This window comes from Xyrauchen texanus, chromosome 50 (assembly GCF_025860055.1).
Source record: "Xyrauchen texanus isolate HMW12.3.18 chromosome 50, RBS_HiC_50CHRs, whole genome shotgun sequence".
Taxonomy (NCBI): Eukaryota; Metazoa; Chordata; class Actinopteri; order Cypriniformes; family Catostomidae; genus Xyrauchen; species Xyrauchen texanus.
Window position 1 is genome coordinate 17,128,408 of NC_068325.1, and position 20,587 is coordinate 17,148,994.

Consider the following 20,587-nt stretch of genomic DNA (forward strand, 5'->3'; position numbering starts at 1 on the left):
TGGGGAGGACGTCTTAAAATATTAAACTTGCAGGACGTTTTAATGATACAAAGACCTCTTATATACCAAAAGATCAAGGCAAATTTGGTTTCTCATGTCATGACCCCTTTAATAATAAAGACATTATTTTGAATTTGTTGATCAGGAAAGTTTTAGAAAGTAACTTAAAAGAAGAGTAATTAGTAATGTGATTACCAGTGGAGTAATTAGTAAAGTAATCTGACTACAGTTTTAGAGACGTAATTAGTCATTTGTAGTGGATTACTATTTTTATGTAGCTTACTCAACACTGTCTCCGAGACACGGGTTCTGGTGCTGTGGGAACAAGTAATCACATGTACACTTGTTCACTTATACAATGGTGAGTGTGATTTCAGAGGTTGCGTATTCACTCATATGAGTATATGAATGAGGAATATATATTTATATATAACAAAGGAGAAAAAAGCTACTTTATGCATTATTTGTCATGCATTCCTGTCTGTTAACCATGAAAGGCATGGTAAAGCCTTTATCATGTGATGTCAGTCTGTCACACTGGTCATTCGACTGATGTTCAGTAAGACAGGAGCATCTCTATTGCCAGAGCTCTTTGAACATTCAGTTAATTTCATCATGTCAAGTCCTTCTGCAAACAGTGAACTGATCTTCTACATTAATGGCAAGAAGGTATGTTTTTATTACAGATACTGAATTTAAATGATTTTGAAACTGAACTTATCTGTAATTTAAGTTAAAAACAAAATGTTATAAATGGACCACAAATGATTTGAGATTTGACATAATTTTGATGTTTAATAATTTTTGTGTATTAGTTTAGTATAGTTATGTCTTCATGTAGCTCAAATGAACGCACTTACAAATCAGATTTACGGCTTGAAAGCACTGTAAGTTGATTTTTGGATAAAAGTGTGCGATAAATGCATGTGTATTAGTGTTTTGCTCATAAAATTACTATTTTGTACATGACAATGACTTTTATACTATATATATACATATATAGTATAATATATATATATATACAGTATAAGTACATTATAAAATAAAATCTTAAGAGACCTCTATCACAAAGCTAGGAAAGCTAAATCACTGCCACAAGCATTACTATTTTTTTCTGTGATGAATATTGATCTTTTTTATTCTTATTATTACTAGAGATTTATATTCATAATAATATACTCATATAACATGTTTACAACATAAAAAGCAGGAAATTGCGTGACTAAACGTGCATGTCTGCATCCTGGCACATGACAGTCAGAGGGCTACCAAACAAAATGCTTTTATTTTCTTTCATGTATGATGCCGTGAAAATAATTTTCCACACTTATGTTTGAACACACACACCACACACACACACACACACACACACACACACACACACACACACACACACACACATGTTGGTGCAGCTATCCTTATGAGGACTCTCCATAGACGTAATGATTTTTATACTGTATTAACTATAGATTATATCACTTAACCCTAAATCTAACCCTCCCAAAAAAAAAATCAGCATTTTTACATTTTCAATAAAACATTGTTTAGTATGTTTTTTTAAGCGATTTGAATTATGGGGAAACTAGAAATGTCCTCATAAACCAAAATATAGCATAATAGCCTTGTAATTACAAATTCATAACCTAAAAAAAAATTCCTCGTAAAGCACTCAAACCTGCCCACACACACAAACACAAACACAAACACACACACACACACACACACACACACACACACACACACACACACATGTTTACTCAGATATCAAAATAGGGACATACCATAGACGTCTATTGTTTTTTTTTTGTTTTTTTAGATAAAGGTAATTATAATTACTATAGGCTTAACCTATCCCCCACCCTAAACCTAATCCTAACAGAAATTTTTTTGCTGTATTTGAATTTGAATTTATGAATGGATTGTTTTTTCCAAATGAGGACATCCCTAAATGTCACCAAAGGGAGGTTTTGTCCGATTTAGCTCATTCCCCAAACAAAGGCTAAGTAAGTACACACACACACACACTATGACTGATGTTTGTATGAATAAGTCATGTATATCTCTAGTTTCCTCATTTGTTCCAGAATTTCACTCGAAACAAATCATGTCTCCAATCTTGTCACATGACCAATACAGGCCAAATCAATCTTGTCTTGATAGGTATCACTTGTGACATGTGTGTGACTGCAGTCGTTTTGTGTTACATTTGTGTTAAGATAGTAGAGAATAATGCTGATCCAGAGGAGATGTTATTGGCTTACCTGCGAAGGAAAGGTACAGTAAACACTTGTGTGTGTCTCAAAATTATACAACGTTTTATTGCTTATTTCAAATGAATTCTAATAAGACGAAGTCTTCAGATCATTCGCATTTTTTTATGTTTTCTATGTTGAAAGAAAATAAAAATGAAACACAGTTTGCATGTTTTTTGTTTTGTTTTGTTTTTTGTCATAGTGGGCCTGACGGGCACTAAGTATGGCTGTGGAGGAGGAGGATGTGGAGCCTGTACTGTGATGGTGTCTAGATATGAACCTCTTGAAGACACTGTGCTGTATCTTTGATCACAAAAATAGTGGCATTAAACCTTAAAGTAACAATCAAAAGGAGCATATGTTTGCAAAAGCGTAAAACTGTTAATTTCGTCTTTTCAACTGTACTTATTTGTTAAGAAAATGTCATCAATAAATCTTGTTTCATTGTTCTTAACCTGCTCCTCAGTCATTGGTCAGTTAATGCGTGTCTTCAGCCGATTTGTTCTTTGCACGGTGCAGCCGTGGTGACCGTCGAGGGCATCGGAAGCACCAAGACAAAACTACATCCAGTTCAGGTACTCGTTTCATCTGAAATCCCAAACTACTTATCAGTTTTCAAAATTAGCACTGTGAATTGGCAGTTGATAACATTGCTGATTGTAATCTGATTACAAAGTAATAATGTTGGCTTGAAAAAGGCTTGTTTTTTATCCCTTTTTTTAAATCTCTTTCAAGCTACATTCATCAAACTCGGCACAGTCATTCAGACCTTTCTGGAATAATGCTCTATATTTGTTCTAACTGATCGGAATTATGGTTTTGGCTAAGCGGACAATCAAATATTCAAAAATATCCCATAGACTTACATTGACTGAATGTTCCATCTATCTGTCTGTCTGTCTATCTGTCTGTCTGTCTGTCTGTAACCAATGCTTTGTCAAGCCAACATCAAAGTTTGTCTTGACAAATTTTACCTATCTAGATAGTTACTGTAATCTAATTACTTTTTAAATAAAAAAGTAGTGTAACACATTACATTTTAAATTCAAGTAGTCAGAATGCAGTTACTGAATTTAAATTAAGTTAATTAGTAAGTACATTACTTGGGTTACACATATTTCTAAAACAATATTATTTATGTAGAATACATTTAATACTCGAATTAAGTGTCTGTTTACGTGTCTGTGACAGCTGACGAGTCACTAGTCAGTCGTTGTAAGTGAGAAACATGTATGACTTGAGTGTGACACTGAACAAGGCGAAATATATACATTCATTTCATAAAACGTATTATTTGTAAAAACAAAAGTGTTTTAGAAAGTAACTTAAAAGTAAAGTAATATTCATGTGATTACTTTTTCAGTGAAGTAATTTAGTGTAATCCAATTACACTTTTAGAGAAGAAAATGAGTACTACTTTTAGATTACTTTTTGAGAGACATACCCAACACTGGTTGAAAAAAACTTGCATTTTGAAACAAACAAAGACACCTTTGCATTTGTTTGTGTGTTTTTTTGTTATTCAGGAGCGTATAGCCAAGGCTCATGGTTCTCAATGTGGTTTCTGTACTCCCGGAATGGTAATGTCCATGTACACATTACTAAGGAACAATCCACAGCCCACAATGGAGTACATTCGTGAGGCACTCGGGGGTAACACCCACACCACACACACACATGATTACACTTAGAATCAAGCACATACTTTAATATTCTGATTATATTTTATATATCTTAAGGGAACTTATGTCGCTGTACTGGCTACCGGCCAATCATTGATGGATTTAAAACATTCTGTGATGTAAGGACTTTCAACTATTACTACAAAGTAAAAGTCACTAAAATGTTTTAATTTTGGTTTGACTGTGCTCTTTAGTAATAAAAAATCTAATCACATTCTTTCAGGTTCCCACCTGTTGCCAAAATGGTGAGAAAAATAGACAGTGCTGCATGGAAAATGGCAATTCCCACAACCAAGAATCTGATGTAAGACCATATAATCAATAGAAAATCACAAAATTGCTTGAAAACATGATATATGTAACAGTTAATTTGCAAAAAATCCCAACGCAATAGCCTTGTCTTCTTGAGCACCAATTGTTACAAATCACAATTGTTATTAGTAGAAATGAGTTACACTTAGTTAGTAACTCCTCTGCTATTGGCAGATATCTGGAGAACTTTTCAGCACGGATAATTTCTTACCCCTGGATCCAACTCAGGATCTTATCTTTCCACCAGAACTACTTGTAAGCTAAATGATTTGTTCATGAACACTTCTATTAAATGATAAAAGCTCTTCCATTTCAGGAAACTGATTATTTTATCCCCCTTGTTTCCATCAGCTCTTGGCAAAGAAAAAAGATGTTGGACAACTTTGTTTCCAAGGCGAAAAGGTCAAGTGGATTGCATCCAAAGACCTGAAAGACTTAATCAAATTGAAAGCTGAATACCCCAATGCACCTCTGTTGGTTGGGAACACAACCCTAGGTTGGTTTCTGGAAGAAGTTCAAATGTTTTGAAATGGGCATTTATGGAAATGAGAAAAGACATTATTGTAAAAGTGATGTCCTTTAAATAAATGAAAAGTATAACCTCTTGAGGCCAGAGCATGACTGCTGTGTGCATTTTCCATTCCCTTATTTGAATTGTAACATGAAAATGTTTTTTTAGACCAAATAGATTTCCTAAGAATTGATGTCCACATTTGTGGACAGCATGATTAAGTTGTGAAATCTTAAATTATACCAAGCTATAGAAAGTCATATTTTTTTGAATCAAATTGTATTCATCTTTCCAGTAGTGTTGGTTATTCAAGTTTTTGAGACGTTAAAGACATTACATTTGAAATTTGCATAAATAACTCTGATTTAAAGTCATGGCCAGCAAGTTTTGCATAATAAATTCGGAATCTATTTACTGATTACCATTGTCCAATGTCCGCTAAATATCATCTGCAGCCTGAAACCTTTGACCAGATGTATGGAGTGAATGCACTTGGCTGCATAGGAAAGCTATAGGATGCTCCCTTGCTCCCTAATAAGAAAAACCTAACCAACAGTGTGCTGTCTGTTTGCACTGATCACAGAACAGTTTGAAGTGCAATTTATTTTCATCCTGACTCCACATAAACCCTCTGAAATCAACATTTTCCAGCTTTTGGATGCATCCATTGATTCTCAATGTGATAATGAGCCTATAGTCCATGTAAGTGGTCATTGTGCATAAAAATGTGCCGTACATTTTTTAAATGGCATATCGGATGAAACTAGAGACTCTTTTGACTCAAACAGGTTTCAATGTAAACACTTAATTAGGTTTCTTACCAGTCTCCCAAAGAGAAACTTAGCGGAGATCAGGACCATGTTGTTTTTTCACATGACTCATTGCGTCAAAAGTTTAACCCTTTAATGACAGCCAAGAGTCTCCTGAACTAAGATTAGCTGGTTTAAATGTAATTAAATTATGCATTGCCTATAGGGAGGCCAACACATAATGTCCACGTATGTAGACGCAGTGTCTCAGGACTATAAATAAAATGGAACAGCAAACAAACTTACCTATTAATCAGTTGTAAACACTTTTCTTCTCTTACAGGGCCAAAGATGAATCTAAAAGGAATGGTCCATCCTGTGGTCATCTATGGTGGAAACATTCAAGAACTGAGAACTATCAAATGGAGAAACAATAGTAAATCAGAGAGCTGAAATCAAAATTAATGTCACTTTCATAAAACTCTCTGAAACTGAAGTGGATGTTCTCTGTAGAAATAAAATCACCATTTAATTTGCTTATTTATTGAACATTGAAGCACAAATACAAATGTAACAGCATTGTGTTTTATCCAGGTGTGACTGTAGGGGCAGGGTGCAATCTGTCTGTTCTGAAGGACACCCTCCTACAGGGAATTGAGGAACTCGGACCCGAAAGAAGCAGGATTTACCAAGCCCTTGTTCAAATCCTAAAGTGTTTGGCTGGCAAACAGATTCGCAACATGGCTGTGAGTAACAAACATAAATCACAGAGAGGTAAAAATCTGATACCTAAGTTACAAGTAATAACTTGTATAGGTAATAGGTAGCTATAGTAGGTAAAACGTTTTTAATTCTTTGTCAATTCAATTTCATTATATCTCATGCAAGGCAACTAAAGCCTGTAGCATGATGCATACACACATTTGAGTATTATTTAATTATTTGTAATCAGATCATTTTTAGATTTGTTGCAATTTTCTTTTTTTGCCATTCAAGACCATCGGTGGAAATATCATGAGCGCCAACCCCAAATATGACCTGAGCAGCATTCTCGCAGCAGTGGAGTGTACACTTCACATTGTTTCCAATGGTAACACCATTGGCTTTATAAATACAAATGTTACATTATTTTTCTATAATTGCCTGTAAAATCCATGCAATACTCTGCGTAATATTGTCATTTAATAGTATATGAAAGGATCCTGGAATGAGATTGAGATTTGTGAGGTTTTCTATTTTTTATGAGAATTATTTCTTCTTTTTTTTACTTTAATTTTGTTTTTATTCAGATGGCACTCGAGAGATTTGTCTCAATGAGGAGTTTTTCACAGGCTTTGGTAAAACGGCTCTACGACCAGATGAGATTCTCCTGGCTATTGACATTCCTCACTCAAAACCAGTGAGTAACCCAAATGAAATAAAGTAAATGAGTAAAGCTAATGCTAGATTCTACTCAACAGTACAGGACATTTATGTCAAGTTTCAACGAATAAACAGTGTTTGGAGCCATTTACAACGGAAAGTTTTTACATGCAGTAGTTGTTTTTTTTTAGAGCTAGAACGCATTCAGTCTCAATTGCCAACATTTTCGCATAACTTGTGCTGTTTTTTTTCAAATTGTTTTTCTATGTAAACATAAACTAGATTGACGTCTTTGACCATTGCACAGTATCTCACTGTTTTTTAGCGTCTTGGGCAGGAGCGCTGTTTTTTTGTCAAGTTAAAAGAAGCTTTAAAAATGCATCTGCATTTGTTCCATTTATCATGCTGTGCTTAGCTTTTTTTAATGTTAGAACATGTACTTGCATCCGTCAGCATTACTGTTTTTTATTGTTTTTCTATGTAAACTACAAGGGCGTCTGTGGTGGGATGAGCAAGCGACAGTTACAGTGGGTGTGGCTTCAAGCCTCAGAGAGGTGGTTATTGGAAATAACAATAAACATAATGTTAAAAATGGGGTAAAAAAAAGTGTCCATGGGGAAAAGTGTCCAAAATAAAAGGGAATCTGGCATCCTTGCAGTGAAACGGGGCTCAGTGAAAATCGGGGGAAGTGTCCAAGGATGGTCCAGGTTGGACGGCCCGCACATGATTCCCTCCTATAAACCTGGGTGTGAAATGCGGCATCATATTTGGCAGTCTGTCTTCCTAGGCCCGCGGCAGGTGTGAGGGGAAGGTGGCCCAGCCTCCCCATCAACACATCTAACTTGTGCGGGGGTGCGGGGAGCACATACCTCCGGTGGACTTCTACATACAAGAAAGACTATAGTCTTTTCTAATTTTATTCTAGCTTGAGAGGCATTCCCTGCTGAAATAAACAGCATTGCTGGTCACCAGCAGGGGTGAAAATTACATCAAAATGTTGGGGGTGACAATAAAAATAACAATTCTCAAGAGCAATTTTTGAAGGGGACACCAAGGTTTTTTTTGTTGTTGCCCCGTTTGCATTTGTATTATTTTATTTCTTAAACAATTATTTTAAGAATATATCATTATATTATTTACAATACACATATTTTAATGATATTTTAGGGGGAGACAACCCTCAGATGGGGGGGTCCTGACCCCCCCCAACCCCCCCGCGATTTCCGCCTGTGGTCACCAGCTTATGTTGTGTTTTGTATGTTGGTCCCCCAGCATGGGATGCTGGTGTGCTGGTGTCCCCACCGGGCTTCTTAACTAGCTTAACCAGCTTCACCTGAAAGACCATGCTGGTTAACCAATTTAACCAGCTAGGTTTGCTAGTGAAAGCATGGCTATGCTGGTCCACCGGCATGACCAGCATCAAACCAGCAATAACCAGCACCAAGCTGATCTTTATACCAAGGTTTTTACACTACAAATCAGTTGCCATAAAAGCTAATTGTTTATTTATTTTTTGCAGTGGGAGTTTGTGTCAACATTTCGCCAGGCGCTGCGCAGAGAGTTTGCCTTCTCCATAGTGAACACTGGCATGAGGGTGGTGTTCAGACATGACTCAAATGTGGTGGAACATCTGGATATTTTTTATGGGGGTGTGGGGCCCACTCTGGTGAAAGCCAGACACACCTGTACACAGCTAACAGGAAGGTATAATCATTTGAGGACAGACACAAGAGAGCTTTTCAGTCTAAAACTTCCATGGTTTAGAATATCCAATGGGGTTATTGATTTATGAGTAAAATAAGGTCTGTGGTTAACATTACTTGATGAGGCTTTACTGTTTTTTTTTTTTGTGCAACATTAATATCAAACAGTCAAAATTCAAACACGAATTTTCAAACCACTAGTTTTTCAAAAATGTAAATTGCCAACAATTTGCTTACTAAGGACTACAACTTCCACAAGTTTGCAAGTTTAGTGTGCTTGAATCAGGCTGTTGTAGTCTTTGTTTAGCAATTTTAGCAACTAGCAGCAAGCGGTTTCAAAATACACATTTGAGGTATGATTGAATGTAATTTATGTTAGAACAAACAAGAAAGTCTCTTTAAGTTATCTCTCTTCCAAAGTTTCTTCCAGGTCAACTGTGTGGGGCAGAACATTGTAGCCACAGACTTTATTTCATTCATAAATAACCCACTTTTCTAAAAACGAATTAGCAATTTTCGAGTGAACTCATGGCGAATTAGACTTATGGGTTGGCCTACAAATAGTCAAGACTGAACAGCTCTATTTATAATCCAAACACTTCATAGGGAAGACAAAACATGGTATAACTTAAAAACCACATGTTTTATAATAGACCAACTATTGAAGAGTTACGAATCAGCAAGGTTTTAGCACTTTATCTTTAATAGTCCATTATGTTCAGTTTGTGAACATTGGTTTCTCTCTGGCAGACCATGGGATGAGAAAATTTTGGCAGAGGGAACACAACTCTTAGAAGAAGAAATCTCTATTCCCGCTTCTGCCCCTGGTGGTCAGGAGGAGTACCGCAAGGCTCTGGTCCTCAGCTTCTTTTTCAAGTTTTACATGCAGGTGCTGCTGGAGCTCAGAGAGAGGGTATGATCATGCTCATAAAATATGATTGGTGCAAAAGGGGGGCAGTTTATGTTGAATTCCTGCTAATGCCATGTATTGTGGTTTTTAAGTGGTTTGATGTACTGCATGTCACTACAGGAAGTTGGAGTGAGTAATTTGCCATTAGAGTATCTCAGTGCCCTAAAACCATTTAAAAATGAGGTACCACAAGGAAACTTTTCTTACCAGGTAAGTACAATTTCATTACACCAGAACTAACTCATTGATACCTTTTCAAGCTATCATTCAGTAAACTCTCACCAGTTTCCTTGGTAATGAAAATAAACTCTAATGATAAATCAAATTATAGCTTGTGTCAGAAGCTCAGTCTACTAGTGACCCGGTGGGACGTCCCAATGTACACCAGACTGCCCTTCAACAGGCAACAGGTGAAGCTGTATATTATGATGATATCCCCTCTGTTACTGGCGAACTCTTTGTGTCCATGGTAACCAGCACCAGAGCTCATGCAAAGATCATGTAAGTGGAAGGAAATGGCATTCATTCATCTTTTATGAATCATACATTTTCAGAATCCCAACACAATCACACTTTTCACTATCAATGACACCAACACCTTATTCTATATATAAAAAAAATGATTAGTAACACAGTGGATACATAAGCTTCAGCATCTATACAGCTCTGCCCAATTTGCACCATTGCATCAGGAATGGTAGGGATGGTGTCTTTGCCGGGCTTGGTGACAAAGACTGTTCTTCCATACTGCATGATGGAGCTGTAGTCATATAGATTCTTTTGACTGTTTGTGTCCCATTTTAACATTAACGTTTAAGCGTCCTCAGTCGATCACGAGTCAATCAAGAGTTCTGCAGATCCTGTATTTAAAGAAAACAGAGTATATTAATTAAGTAACACAATGTATATAGATGTGGGTTCTGAGTTTGACCACATTTTAGAAGTATGTCACAATTTTGTGATAGCCATTTTTGGCTTTAAAGGAATCAAGGTGCTTGACCATTGTTGGAGTCCAAAAACTTTGCTGTGATGTCTACACTTTCTTTGGTTTCAAACATGTCTTCAGCACTCTGCTCCTTATAATGAAAACAGAAATGTTAAAAATGACTCTTTCAGAAATTTTGATCATCAAAGTTGAGGGTGATTAGACAGGGTCTTACCATGAGAGGAGAAGCCTGGAGGATGCCAACCAACATCAGCAGCAGAATAGAAAAGGAGGCTCTTGAATCCATGTTGCCTCAGTGTGTAGAGATGGTCGGAATTTGCTTGTGATGAGGTTTGGTGTCTCTAAGCTGTTGAACCTGGACTTTATATTCACCTTTGTAGGTGGGTCTACCAGGGGATTATGGGTAGGGTCTTAGTGTCCAGAGTCTAAAGTGTGTAACTAAAGTACAGTATATGGGTTTCATCATTTCTTCAATTCCATTGGGAATCCAAAATACCTTAAGTGCTCTCTGGAAATGTATACAAAAATACAGTGAATCCTCATTGATAAGGAATTTCTTTACCTCTTTACAACAAAATCAGTGCAAAAGAACAGAGTTGATGTTTGATATTACTGAATAAATTGCTTTTATTGCTTAAGCAAGGCACCACTGTCACTATTGCTCTGACTATCATTTAGGGATTTTCCTTCTTCTTTATCCGGCAAGTTAAATTTGGTGTGTTACTTGCCCTGCATCGTTTTTTTGTTCACTCATGAATGAGGTGTCAAAACAAACAGATTAATAAGGAGAGTTTTTTTATAACTTTTATAAGTGATCCAGTGTATGATTTTTGCCTGGCTTGTGATGATTTGCCTGGTGGATGAAATAACAGGTGAATGGACTTAACATAAAAAATGGAAGGCTCATATCTCTGGAACAGGAAATCATAGAGTCATGGGGGTGCCCTATTTTCACTTGTGGAAAATTTGTTACATCCTAGCAACCACCTAGTATCGCTCCAGCAACCACTCAGAACACCATTTCTATCAGGAAGTCTCGCAGACTTGAGTGAAATTTAAGATGACATTTATTTGATGAATATAAAACAGAAAAGTAATGTCTCTCTTTTGCGTTGGCCCCGTCTGGTGGTCCGAAGTTGTACTCGGAACCATCATATCCTGCTGGAGATAGGAGGCAGGTGCGAGGAGCCTACCCCAGTGCAGGACAGGACTCAACTGGTGCTGGTGGGATGGTGGAGGTTGCCATGTTAGCACACTGAAACAGCAATGTGATAGATTGTGAGCAGACATATAAAGCAATGGCTTACATGCGATTGGCTAGGAATTACCCAGCTAATGGTGCTATGATGTACAGCTGCTAGTCTTCCTGCTAGAACTACGCTGAGCTTACATATCTTAGCACTTGAACATAGTAGAGACATTGGGTGGGCTCTTTTTCCGAGTGCAATGTACTGAGACCCTTGTTAGACCCCAGTACATTGCACTCGGAAAAAGAGCCCACCCAATGTCTCTACTATGTCTCTACTATGTCTCTACTACACTTAGGGTAGTACATACCCTAAGTGTAGCCCTTGAGGGTCCCTAGGGGTCCCAGCCATATCTTGGACACAGAAAATTGTAGAGAAGTGGGGGGTGGGCTCGTTTGACATTGGACAGTGTATTGAGGCACTTTGTGATCTCCATTAAGCCCTCTGCGGTCCCAGCAACATATCTGTACCAAATAATCTTAGAGACATGGGGGTGAGCTCTTTTGACCTAAGGAAGAATACTGAGGCCCTTGCACAAAGCTCCAAATGCTCCTTGATATACACTATTTAAAACTGCACTACAATGCACTCATTATCTTCATTTAATCGTTACACAAGCTCTATAGATGCATCAGGGGCTCTTGCTATGCCTGGAGTGGTCAACTTCATTTCTGCTAAGGATGTTCCTGGTCAGAATCGAAGACTCTGGTTCAACAACCCAGAGGAGCTTTTTGCTGAGGAAGAGGTACAGTACCATGATACTAAATTATTTCAGTGAATTATCTCTGATGCTGAGGTACATCTAATTATGACCATAAACAATTGCTTTATTAGTTGCACAAAATGCTACGTTGGTGTTCTTTGCATATCAGGTACATTGTAATGTTGTTTCTTATCTGTTTGTGTTTCCAGGTCATCTGTGTGGGGCAGATTATTGGAGCCATTGTGGCCCAGACCAGAGAACAAGCCAAAAGAGCAGCAGAGCAGGTGGCCATTACCTATCAGGATATCCAACCTGTCTTCTTCACTATAGAGGTACTTAAAAAAAACTTTTTTTTTCAAGTTTTAGTAAGACATGGCTTACATCAACAAGGATAAACATTCTCAATGTATTACTAATTTTTTTATTTATTTATTTTTTGTCTAAAGGAGGCCATAGAACATCAGTCATTTTTTGACCCCAAGAGAAAACTGGAAAGAGGAAATGTAGAGGAAGGCTTTGAGATAGCAGACCACATACTAGAGGGTATGAACAAGTGAATCTGGATCTTTATTTTGAACCTGTTTTAAATCTGATACTGATTCAAACTATTCAGAATCATATAAAAATCCAACTAATCTATGTACTGTATGTTTATTACTTTTTACAATGCACTGAATCATTATATGATATGTCACAGGTGAGATGTATATGGGTGGTCAAGAGCACTTTTACATGGAAACTCAGGGAGTGATTGCGATTCCTAAGGGAGATGCTGGAGAATTGGATCTCTATGTGGCCAGTCAGCATGCAGCTTATACTCAGGTCTGTTTTCCACTGTGAACATACATTGATGAATGTAATTCAATGTAAAGACATCCATATTTTAAAATATAAAATATGCTTAATTTAATCAAACCAATTGATTAAACTTTCTCAGAAAGAAAATAAACTCAGCAAAATTTGGTAATAAAAGACAAAATAGAAGGATATCATTCATTACTTTTGCTTGATTATTACCATAATTTCCTTTTTTTAAACAGGAAGTGGTGGGCATCACTCTCGCACTTGACTCCAATAAGATCACATGTCATGTGAAGAGGCTGGGAGGGGCATTTGGTGGAAAAGTTATGAAGATTGCATCATTATCTGCCATTGCTGCTACGGCTGCTTACAAGTATGGAAAAATGAGATATATATATTTGTCAAAGCAGCACTTTTAAAATGCTATACTGTATATATATATATATATATATATATATATATATATATATATATATATATATATATATATATATATATATATTATTTTCTTTTATATATTTTTTCAATTTCATATTGTTTTATTTAATTTAAATATTTTAATACATATTATTCTATAATTATTTATTATTTTATGTATTACTTTGTATTAAGTATTATATTTAAGTGTTTTTGTGAAATTTTATGAAAGCATGTTTTTAGATTTTTTCAGAGAGAGGAGGTTTTAACACAATGCTAAATTAATATATACTACGTTTAACTAACTGTGCACTAAAACATTCAGGACTGGCCGTGCGGTGCGATGTGTACTAGATCGAGGAGATGACATGCTCATCACAAGTGGCAGACACCCTTTCCTGGGGAAGTATAAGGTACTGTGGCATCAAGGGGAATCGTTTTTTACCTTTCTGACTACTGTGTGACCCCATGAAAGCTAATGCCCCACCTTTTTTCACAGGTTGGATACAAGAATGACGGGACCATACTGGCTGCTGACATCACGTACTACAGCAACGGAGGATGCACTCTAGATGAATCCTCCTTTGTATGTTGATTTTTCAGTATGTTGATTACATATACTGTATGTTGTATGTATAGGCCTATATATGTGATTGCGAACATCTCTGTGAACAGATCATGGAAAAAGCTCTACTTCATATGGATAATGGCTATAAGATCCCTAACCTCCGTGGGCGTGGCCTTGTGTGCAAGACCTATTTGCCATCATATACAGCCTTCCGGGGCTTTGGTGGACCTCAGGGTCTGACCATCATCGAGAGCGTGCTACATGAGGTGGCCATCAAGTGTGGCTTGCCTGCACATCAGGTGGGACCTTTTCAGATTTTGAAGTTAAATAAACAGACAGGAGTGTTGTTGTAGACTAATAGTTCAAGATATGGGCTGGCATCAAGATATGATCAGATCCATGAACTTCATTGTGCTTTTAAGAAAGCGCAAATAATCACATATTGTTTCTTGTAGACTTTTAAAAAGTTTATGGTAAGTGAAAGTTGCTGCCAGAATATTTCAAACCTTGATGGATCTTTAGTCCATCTAGTCTAGTTGGAACTGTTTTTAAAAGAGGATTCTTTGACAGGTAAGAGACATCAATATGTACAAGGACGAGAAATGCTACACCCACCACAAGCAGCTCTTTTCCCCTCATGACATGGTTCGCTGTTGGACAGAGTGTCTCAAGAAATCTGACTACGACCAGCGGCTCTTGTACATCCAGCAGTTCAATGCCCACAACCACTGGAAGAAGAGGGGGATCTCCATTGTCCCATTGAAGTTTGGAATTGGATTCTCCAAGGGCTTCTACAACCAGGTGGGCAAAAATTGGTGAAGATAATCACTTTAAGGCTGAAACATACTTTCATGCAATTACGTGAACGTAGGTGCTGCTAATTACATGAGGTCAAATTTTGTGTGTGGTTGTGTTCCAAAATGTGTCAAGCCACAATTCAATATTGAAGCAAGGGACACTATAGTGGGCATTAATGTGAATGGTCCACTTCTACAGTGAGTATTTACTTTCTAGCCAACTACTGTCATGTCATGACTGTCATTGTGAAGCAACAGGCTGAAGAGAATATTGCTGAGCAATTATGCTAAAGTCCGTATATTTCTAGCAACTCACCTGAATAATAACACACCAGTTCAATGGCACAGACGTTTGAAGGTAACACTATCACCCCCTTCAGTATTGAGGTTTGTTATCACCACAGTAATGCAAGAATGCATGTTATGGACATTTAACTTGACTGTGCGTTGGCAATGCATTGGCCTAGCATTCAAAATTTGGCTTTGGAGATTCAAGTCACTTCAGTGTTTTCATTTGGTATTAGTCTAGGACCATTTTCTTAACAGTTCTCATTATTCTTTAATGTTTCAGCAACACTTTACACAATTTATCATTGCACTGACTAGTGTTTTTGACTATATTCTGTTCAGGGTGCAGCACTGGTGAACATCTACAAAGATGGATCGGTTCTGGTCTCCCATGGAGGTACAGAGATGGGTCAGGGCATCAACACCAAAGCCATACAGGTGACAGGATACACCATGAATCTCAATATCGAACTATGGGCCTTAATATAGATTTTGCAGAAAACAATTTGAACTTACAAACTTGAATGAAATGTTAATTTGCTATTTAATGCAGATCGCCAGTCGTATTCTGAAGATTCCAATGTCGTCAATCCACATCAAGGAAACCTGCACAGGAAACGTACCCAACGCTGCACCATCTGCTGCATCCTTTGGCACAGATGCTGTTGGAATGGCAGTCAAGGTATACAGCCATCCATTTACAAGTATTACAAAAAGGATTTATTGTAAATACAGCATAAGTTTAATAATTGGCATTATTTTGCATGTAGAATGCTTGTGAGAACCTCATGACACGTCTGGAACCTCTGATTAAGAAACATCCCCAACACACCTGGCAACAGCTGGTCAGTAATAGTCACACTTGTATAATAGCAAGTGACTTCAAGATGCTCAGTGGTTTAGATGTTACAATGGACAATCGATAACTACTTTTATGTTTTCAGGTGGTGGAAGCGTACTGTCAGAAGATCAGTTTGTCCTCAACAGGTTTCTTCATGTATGTATTTGAGCTTGTGGTTGTATAATGTAGCCTTTAATAAAAATATGTGTATTGTGGCTGTACTTAATTAGTGAAAATACATTATCAAGTATTTTATTCATTTATTCATATATAACATTAAATATACAAATGTTTGAAATAAATTTTATTTGAATGTTTATTTCAGGGGCCCCCACACCAGTGTTGACTGGGAGAAGAGCGAGGGACCAGCTTACTATTACTTTACTTTTGGGGCCTGCTGCTCAGAGGTGGAAATCGACTGCTTGACAGGAGATCACAAGGTGCTCATCAGTTCTAGTTTACTAAATCCATAAATATATATTAATTTAATTTGTCCATGGACAACATTGCAATATTAAGTGTCACAACAGTAAATATTCATGAGCAGTCACAGAAAAATGAATGGCCTGATTTCAGCAGTAATATGGCCATTGTTTTTTCCTTCAGATTATATGAATATAGATTTATGTTCAAATATCACAATTTAAAGAATTGGTTTTTTTTACAGAACATTAGGACCAACATTGTGATGGATGTTGGTCGGAGTATAAACCCTGCTCTAGATGTTGGACAGGTATGGAATAAAGTGTTGTTGTTGCATAGAAAAAGTTATATTTAAGATAAAAAATTATGATTTAAAATCTTGTAAAATATAAAAAATACTAATTAAAATATTTTGTTCATATTACATTTTATATTTAAGTTACAAAAATAATATTTAAAGTATGGTGTATTTTATTTTATTTTTAAAATATGAAAAAAATATTAATATAAGTTTTTTGTTAAATTAACAAAAGTTAAAAATATGAAATCATTTTTGTAAAATTTTATTGAAAATATACATTTTTAAATTATATTTCATTTGATAGTAAATTAATGTTTAAAATTCAAAATATGTTATCTATATTAAATTTTATTAAATTATTTTATATTAAAAATACTGAATAAACATTTTATTTATATCACTTTTTTGTTAAATTTAAATATTTTATTTTATAGTAAATTATTTCATGTTTAAAATTCTAAATATGACAGTAAATTATTTTAGTGAATTTTCTCTGATGTTGAGGTACATCTAATTATTACATTTTATATTTAAAATATAAAGTGTTTTATTTTATAGGAAATTATTTAATGTTTAAAATTCGAAGTATTTTATCTATATTACTTTTTATTACATAATTTTATATTTAAAATAGTAAAAACATTTTATTTATATTATGTTTTTTATTAAAATTAAAGTTTAAAATATTAAATATTTTTATATTACATTTTATATTTAAGTTTTAAATATGTTTATATTACATTTTATTTTATAGTAAATTATTTAATATTTACATTCTAAATACTTTATCTGTATTTATTTTGTTATGAAAATATTTTATATTTAAATTATGAAATATATTGAAATATTATTTTATATTCAATAATATTTTTTATATTTTTTTAGATTTTATATTCAGATTCATTTTATAGTCAATTATTTAGTATTTAAAATTCTAAATATTTTGTCCTTATTAAAAAGGTTTTATTTAATTATTTTATATTTAAAATACTACACAAAATATTTTCTTAGAGAATCAGTTATCAAGCAGTTGTTTTATGTATGTGTGCACAGGTGGAGGGAGGTTTCGTCCAGGGAATTGGACTCTACACTATAGAGAAACTGCATTTTTCTCCTGAGGGAGTGTTGTTGACCAGGGGTCCCTCTCAGTATAAAATCCCATCTCTGTGTGACATCCCACCCCAACTTAATGTACATCTGCTAGCCAACGCAGACAATCCTCACGCCATCTACTCCTCAAAGGTAATACAAAAAAAAAAAAAAACATACTGAATTACTATTTTAAAGACACACCGATAAAAGAAGTTTAGATGGTTACATGGAATGACAGCTGAATCAAAGCAGTCTAAGTTCAATGTTTGTGGAAAATAACCAGTAATGTAAACCTTTCTGTGAAATTACAGACAAAACGTACACAGATGTGTCTAGACTTATTTGATTTTGAAACTCTACAGGTCAGGCAGTTCTGTGCAGACTTCTAAAGCTGGAGCTTAATATGTCTGTAACACTTTACAATAAGGTTGTTTTTCGTTTTGTTTGTAGGATCAGGTCAAAAGCTCTTTTTGTTTTTTAGGGTATTGGGGAGCCCCCTGTGTTCTTCGGCTGCACTGTCTTCTTTGCCATTAAAGAAGCGATTGCAGCTGCAAGGAGAGAGAGAGGCCTGACTGATAGTTTCTCTCTCTCTTCTCCCGCCACCGCGGAAAAGATACGCATGGCCTGTGAAGACTGCTTCACCAGCATGGTAGGAAAAAAGTACAACTTTAGAATTATGAATTAATTAAAATAAAAAATAAATGTAAATCATGACAAATCATGAAATTTTCTTTTAAAGACTTCAGAATGATGTATTAACTTTAAAACAAACAAACAAACAAACAAATAAATAAATAAATTTATTTATTTATGTGCACTGGTGTCCAAAAGTTTGGAATAATGTACAGATTTGCTTTTATGGAAAGAAATTGGTACTTTTATTCACCAAAGTGGCATTCAACTGATCGCAATGTATAGTCACGACATTAATAAAAAAAAAAATTGGGGCCTGGGTAGCTCAACGAGTATTGACACTGACTACCACCCATGGAGTTGCGAGTTCAAACCCAGGGTGTGATGAGAGACTCCAGCCAGGTCTCCTAAGCAATCAAATTGGCCTGGTTGCTAGGAAGGGTAGAGTTACATGGGGTATCCTCCTCGTGGTTGCTATAATGTGGTTCTCGGTCTCGGTGGGGCTCGTGGTGAGTTGTGCGTGGATGCTGTGGAGAATAGCGTGAAGCCTTTGCTGTGAGCTCAACAAGCCACGTGATAAGATGGGCAGATTGACGGTCTCAGACGCGGAGGCAACTGAGAGACGTTCTCTGCCACCCAGACTGAGGCGAGTTGCTACGCGGTTTCTTTTTTGCCATTTTTTACCTAATATTGACCTTAAGACATGCCAGTCTATTGTATACTGTGGCAACTAAAAACAAACACATAGACAATGTTAAGCTTCATTTAACAAAGCAAAAAGCTTTCAGCAGTGTTTGATATAATGGCAAGTGATTTTATAGAACCAAATTAGCAATTTAGCATGATTACAAAAATGTACAGTAAGTCTGTCTAGATTTGATTAAAAAAAAAAAATAAATAAAAATTTTTTTTTTTTTTAAATAGTGATGGCGCTGTTTTTTTTTACATCAGTAATGTCCTGACTATACTTTGTGATCAGTTGAATGCCACTTTGGTGAATTAAAGTACCAGTTTCCTTCCGAAACATCAAAATCTGTACATTATTCCAAACTTTTGGTCGCCGGTGCATACGCACATACACACGCAGTACTGTGCACAAGTTTTAGGCACTTGGGAAAAATGTTGCAAAGTGTGGATGTCTTCAAAAATAATGCCATAAAATCGATTTATCGATTAATGTCATACAAAGTTCAGTAAACCTAAAAAGCACAATCAATATTTGGTGTGACCACCTTTACCTTCAAAACAGCACAGATCCTCCTAGGTACACCTGGATAGTTTTTTTTGGTTGTTGGCAGATAGTCTATTCCAAGATTCTTGGACAATATGCCACAGTTCTTCTATCTATTTTGGCTGTCTCAATTGCTTTGTCTATTCTTGTAATCCCAGACTAACTCAATATTCAGTGGGGGGCTTTATGGGGAACATGCCATCTGTCGCAGGGCTCCCTGTTCTTCTATTGTATTTGCAAAATAAATGTTGGAGTATAAAAGGTATATTTCCCATTGACACACTAGAGCTGAAAATATAAATAACCATCTTAAGACAAATGTTTTTGTGAAGCATCTTGTGTGTCTAAGACACACACACACACACACACACACACACACACACACACACACACACACACACACACACATATTTTAAACTTCACAAATTATGTATTAGCAATTTTTCATGTTTTTTTAATGCTGTTTGACCATAACGTTTCATTTCATAATTTCAAATGTCACTTTTTAACAGGTGCCACAAGATAAAGTCAAATCCAAGCCCTGGGCAATCAAAGTGTGAAGATCTACAAAATACTTCAATACCTCACCTAAACAAACTGTTACATAATTTTTGTTGCCTCTTGTTAGAGACTTTGACCTCATAATTTTACAATGACTATCATTTGGCATAGATAAACAAATGTGACATGCAACATGTGTATTTTTAAGCTCCTACTCACAGAAAGTAGATCAGTGATTCAGCAGATTTTTCAAAAGCCAAATCACCCAATATATCATATAATGTTATTACAGGTAAAGTGGGACAACAGGTTATTAG

The 20,587-nt window shown here is 35.8% G+C and overlaps 1 protein-coding gene across 1 annotated transcript; it reads left to right on the forward strand.

Annotated features, from left to right (window-relative positions):
* The first annotated feature begins 550 nt into the window (after positions 1 to 550).
* Positions 551 to 20,412, forward strand: aox5 (aldehyde oxidase 5). The gene is made up of 35 exons (XM_052123824.1): positions 551 to 669; positions 2,217 to 2,274; positions 2,455 to 2,551; positions 2,719 to 2,827; positions 3,779 to 3,905; positions 3,992 to 4,053; positions 4,158 to 4,238; positions 4,421 to 4,501; positions 4,598 to 4,742; positions 5,850 to 5,942; positions 6,101 to 6,252; positions 6,503 to 6,596; positions 6,796 to 6,905; positions 8,388 to 8,572; positions 9,322 to 9,484; positions 9,602 to 9,691; positions 9,813 to 9,982; positions 12,293 to 12,419; positions 12,587 to 12,709; positions 12,824 to 12,920; positions 13,075 to 13,199; positions 13,418 to 13,551; positions 13,921 to 14,008; positions 14,095 to 14,181; positions 14,271 to 14,462; positions 14,734 to 14,964; positions 15,591 to 15,686; positions 15,802 to 15,930; positions 16,019 to 16,093; positions 16,193 to 16,245; positions 16,415 to 16,529; positions 16,757 to 16,822; positions 17,867 to 18,055; positions 18,387 to 18,554; positions 20,282 to 20,412. The coding sequence occupies exons 1-35, from the start codon at positions 553 to 555 to the stop codon at positions 20,327 to 20,329; spliced, it is 4,077 nt and encodes a 1,358-aa protein (XP_051979784.1). The 5' UTR covers positions 551 to 552; the 3' UTR covers positions 20,330 to 20,412.
* The last annotated feature ends 175 nt before the right edge of the window (positions 20,413 to 20,587 follow it).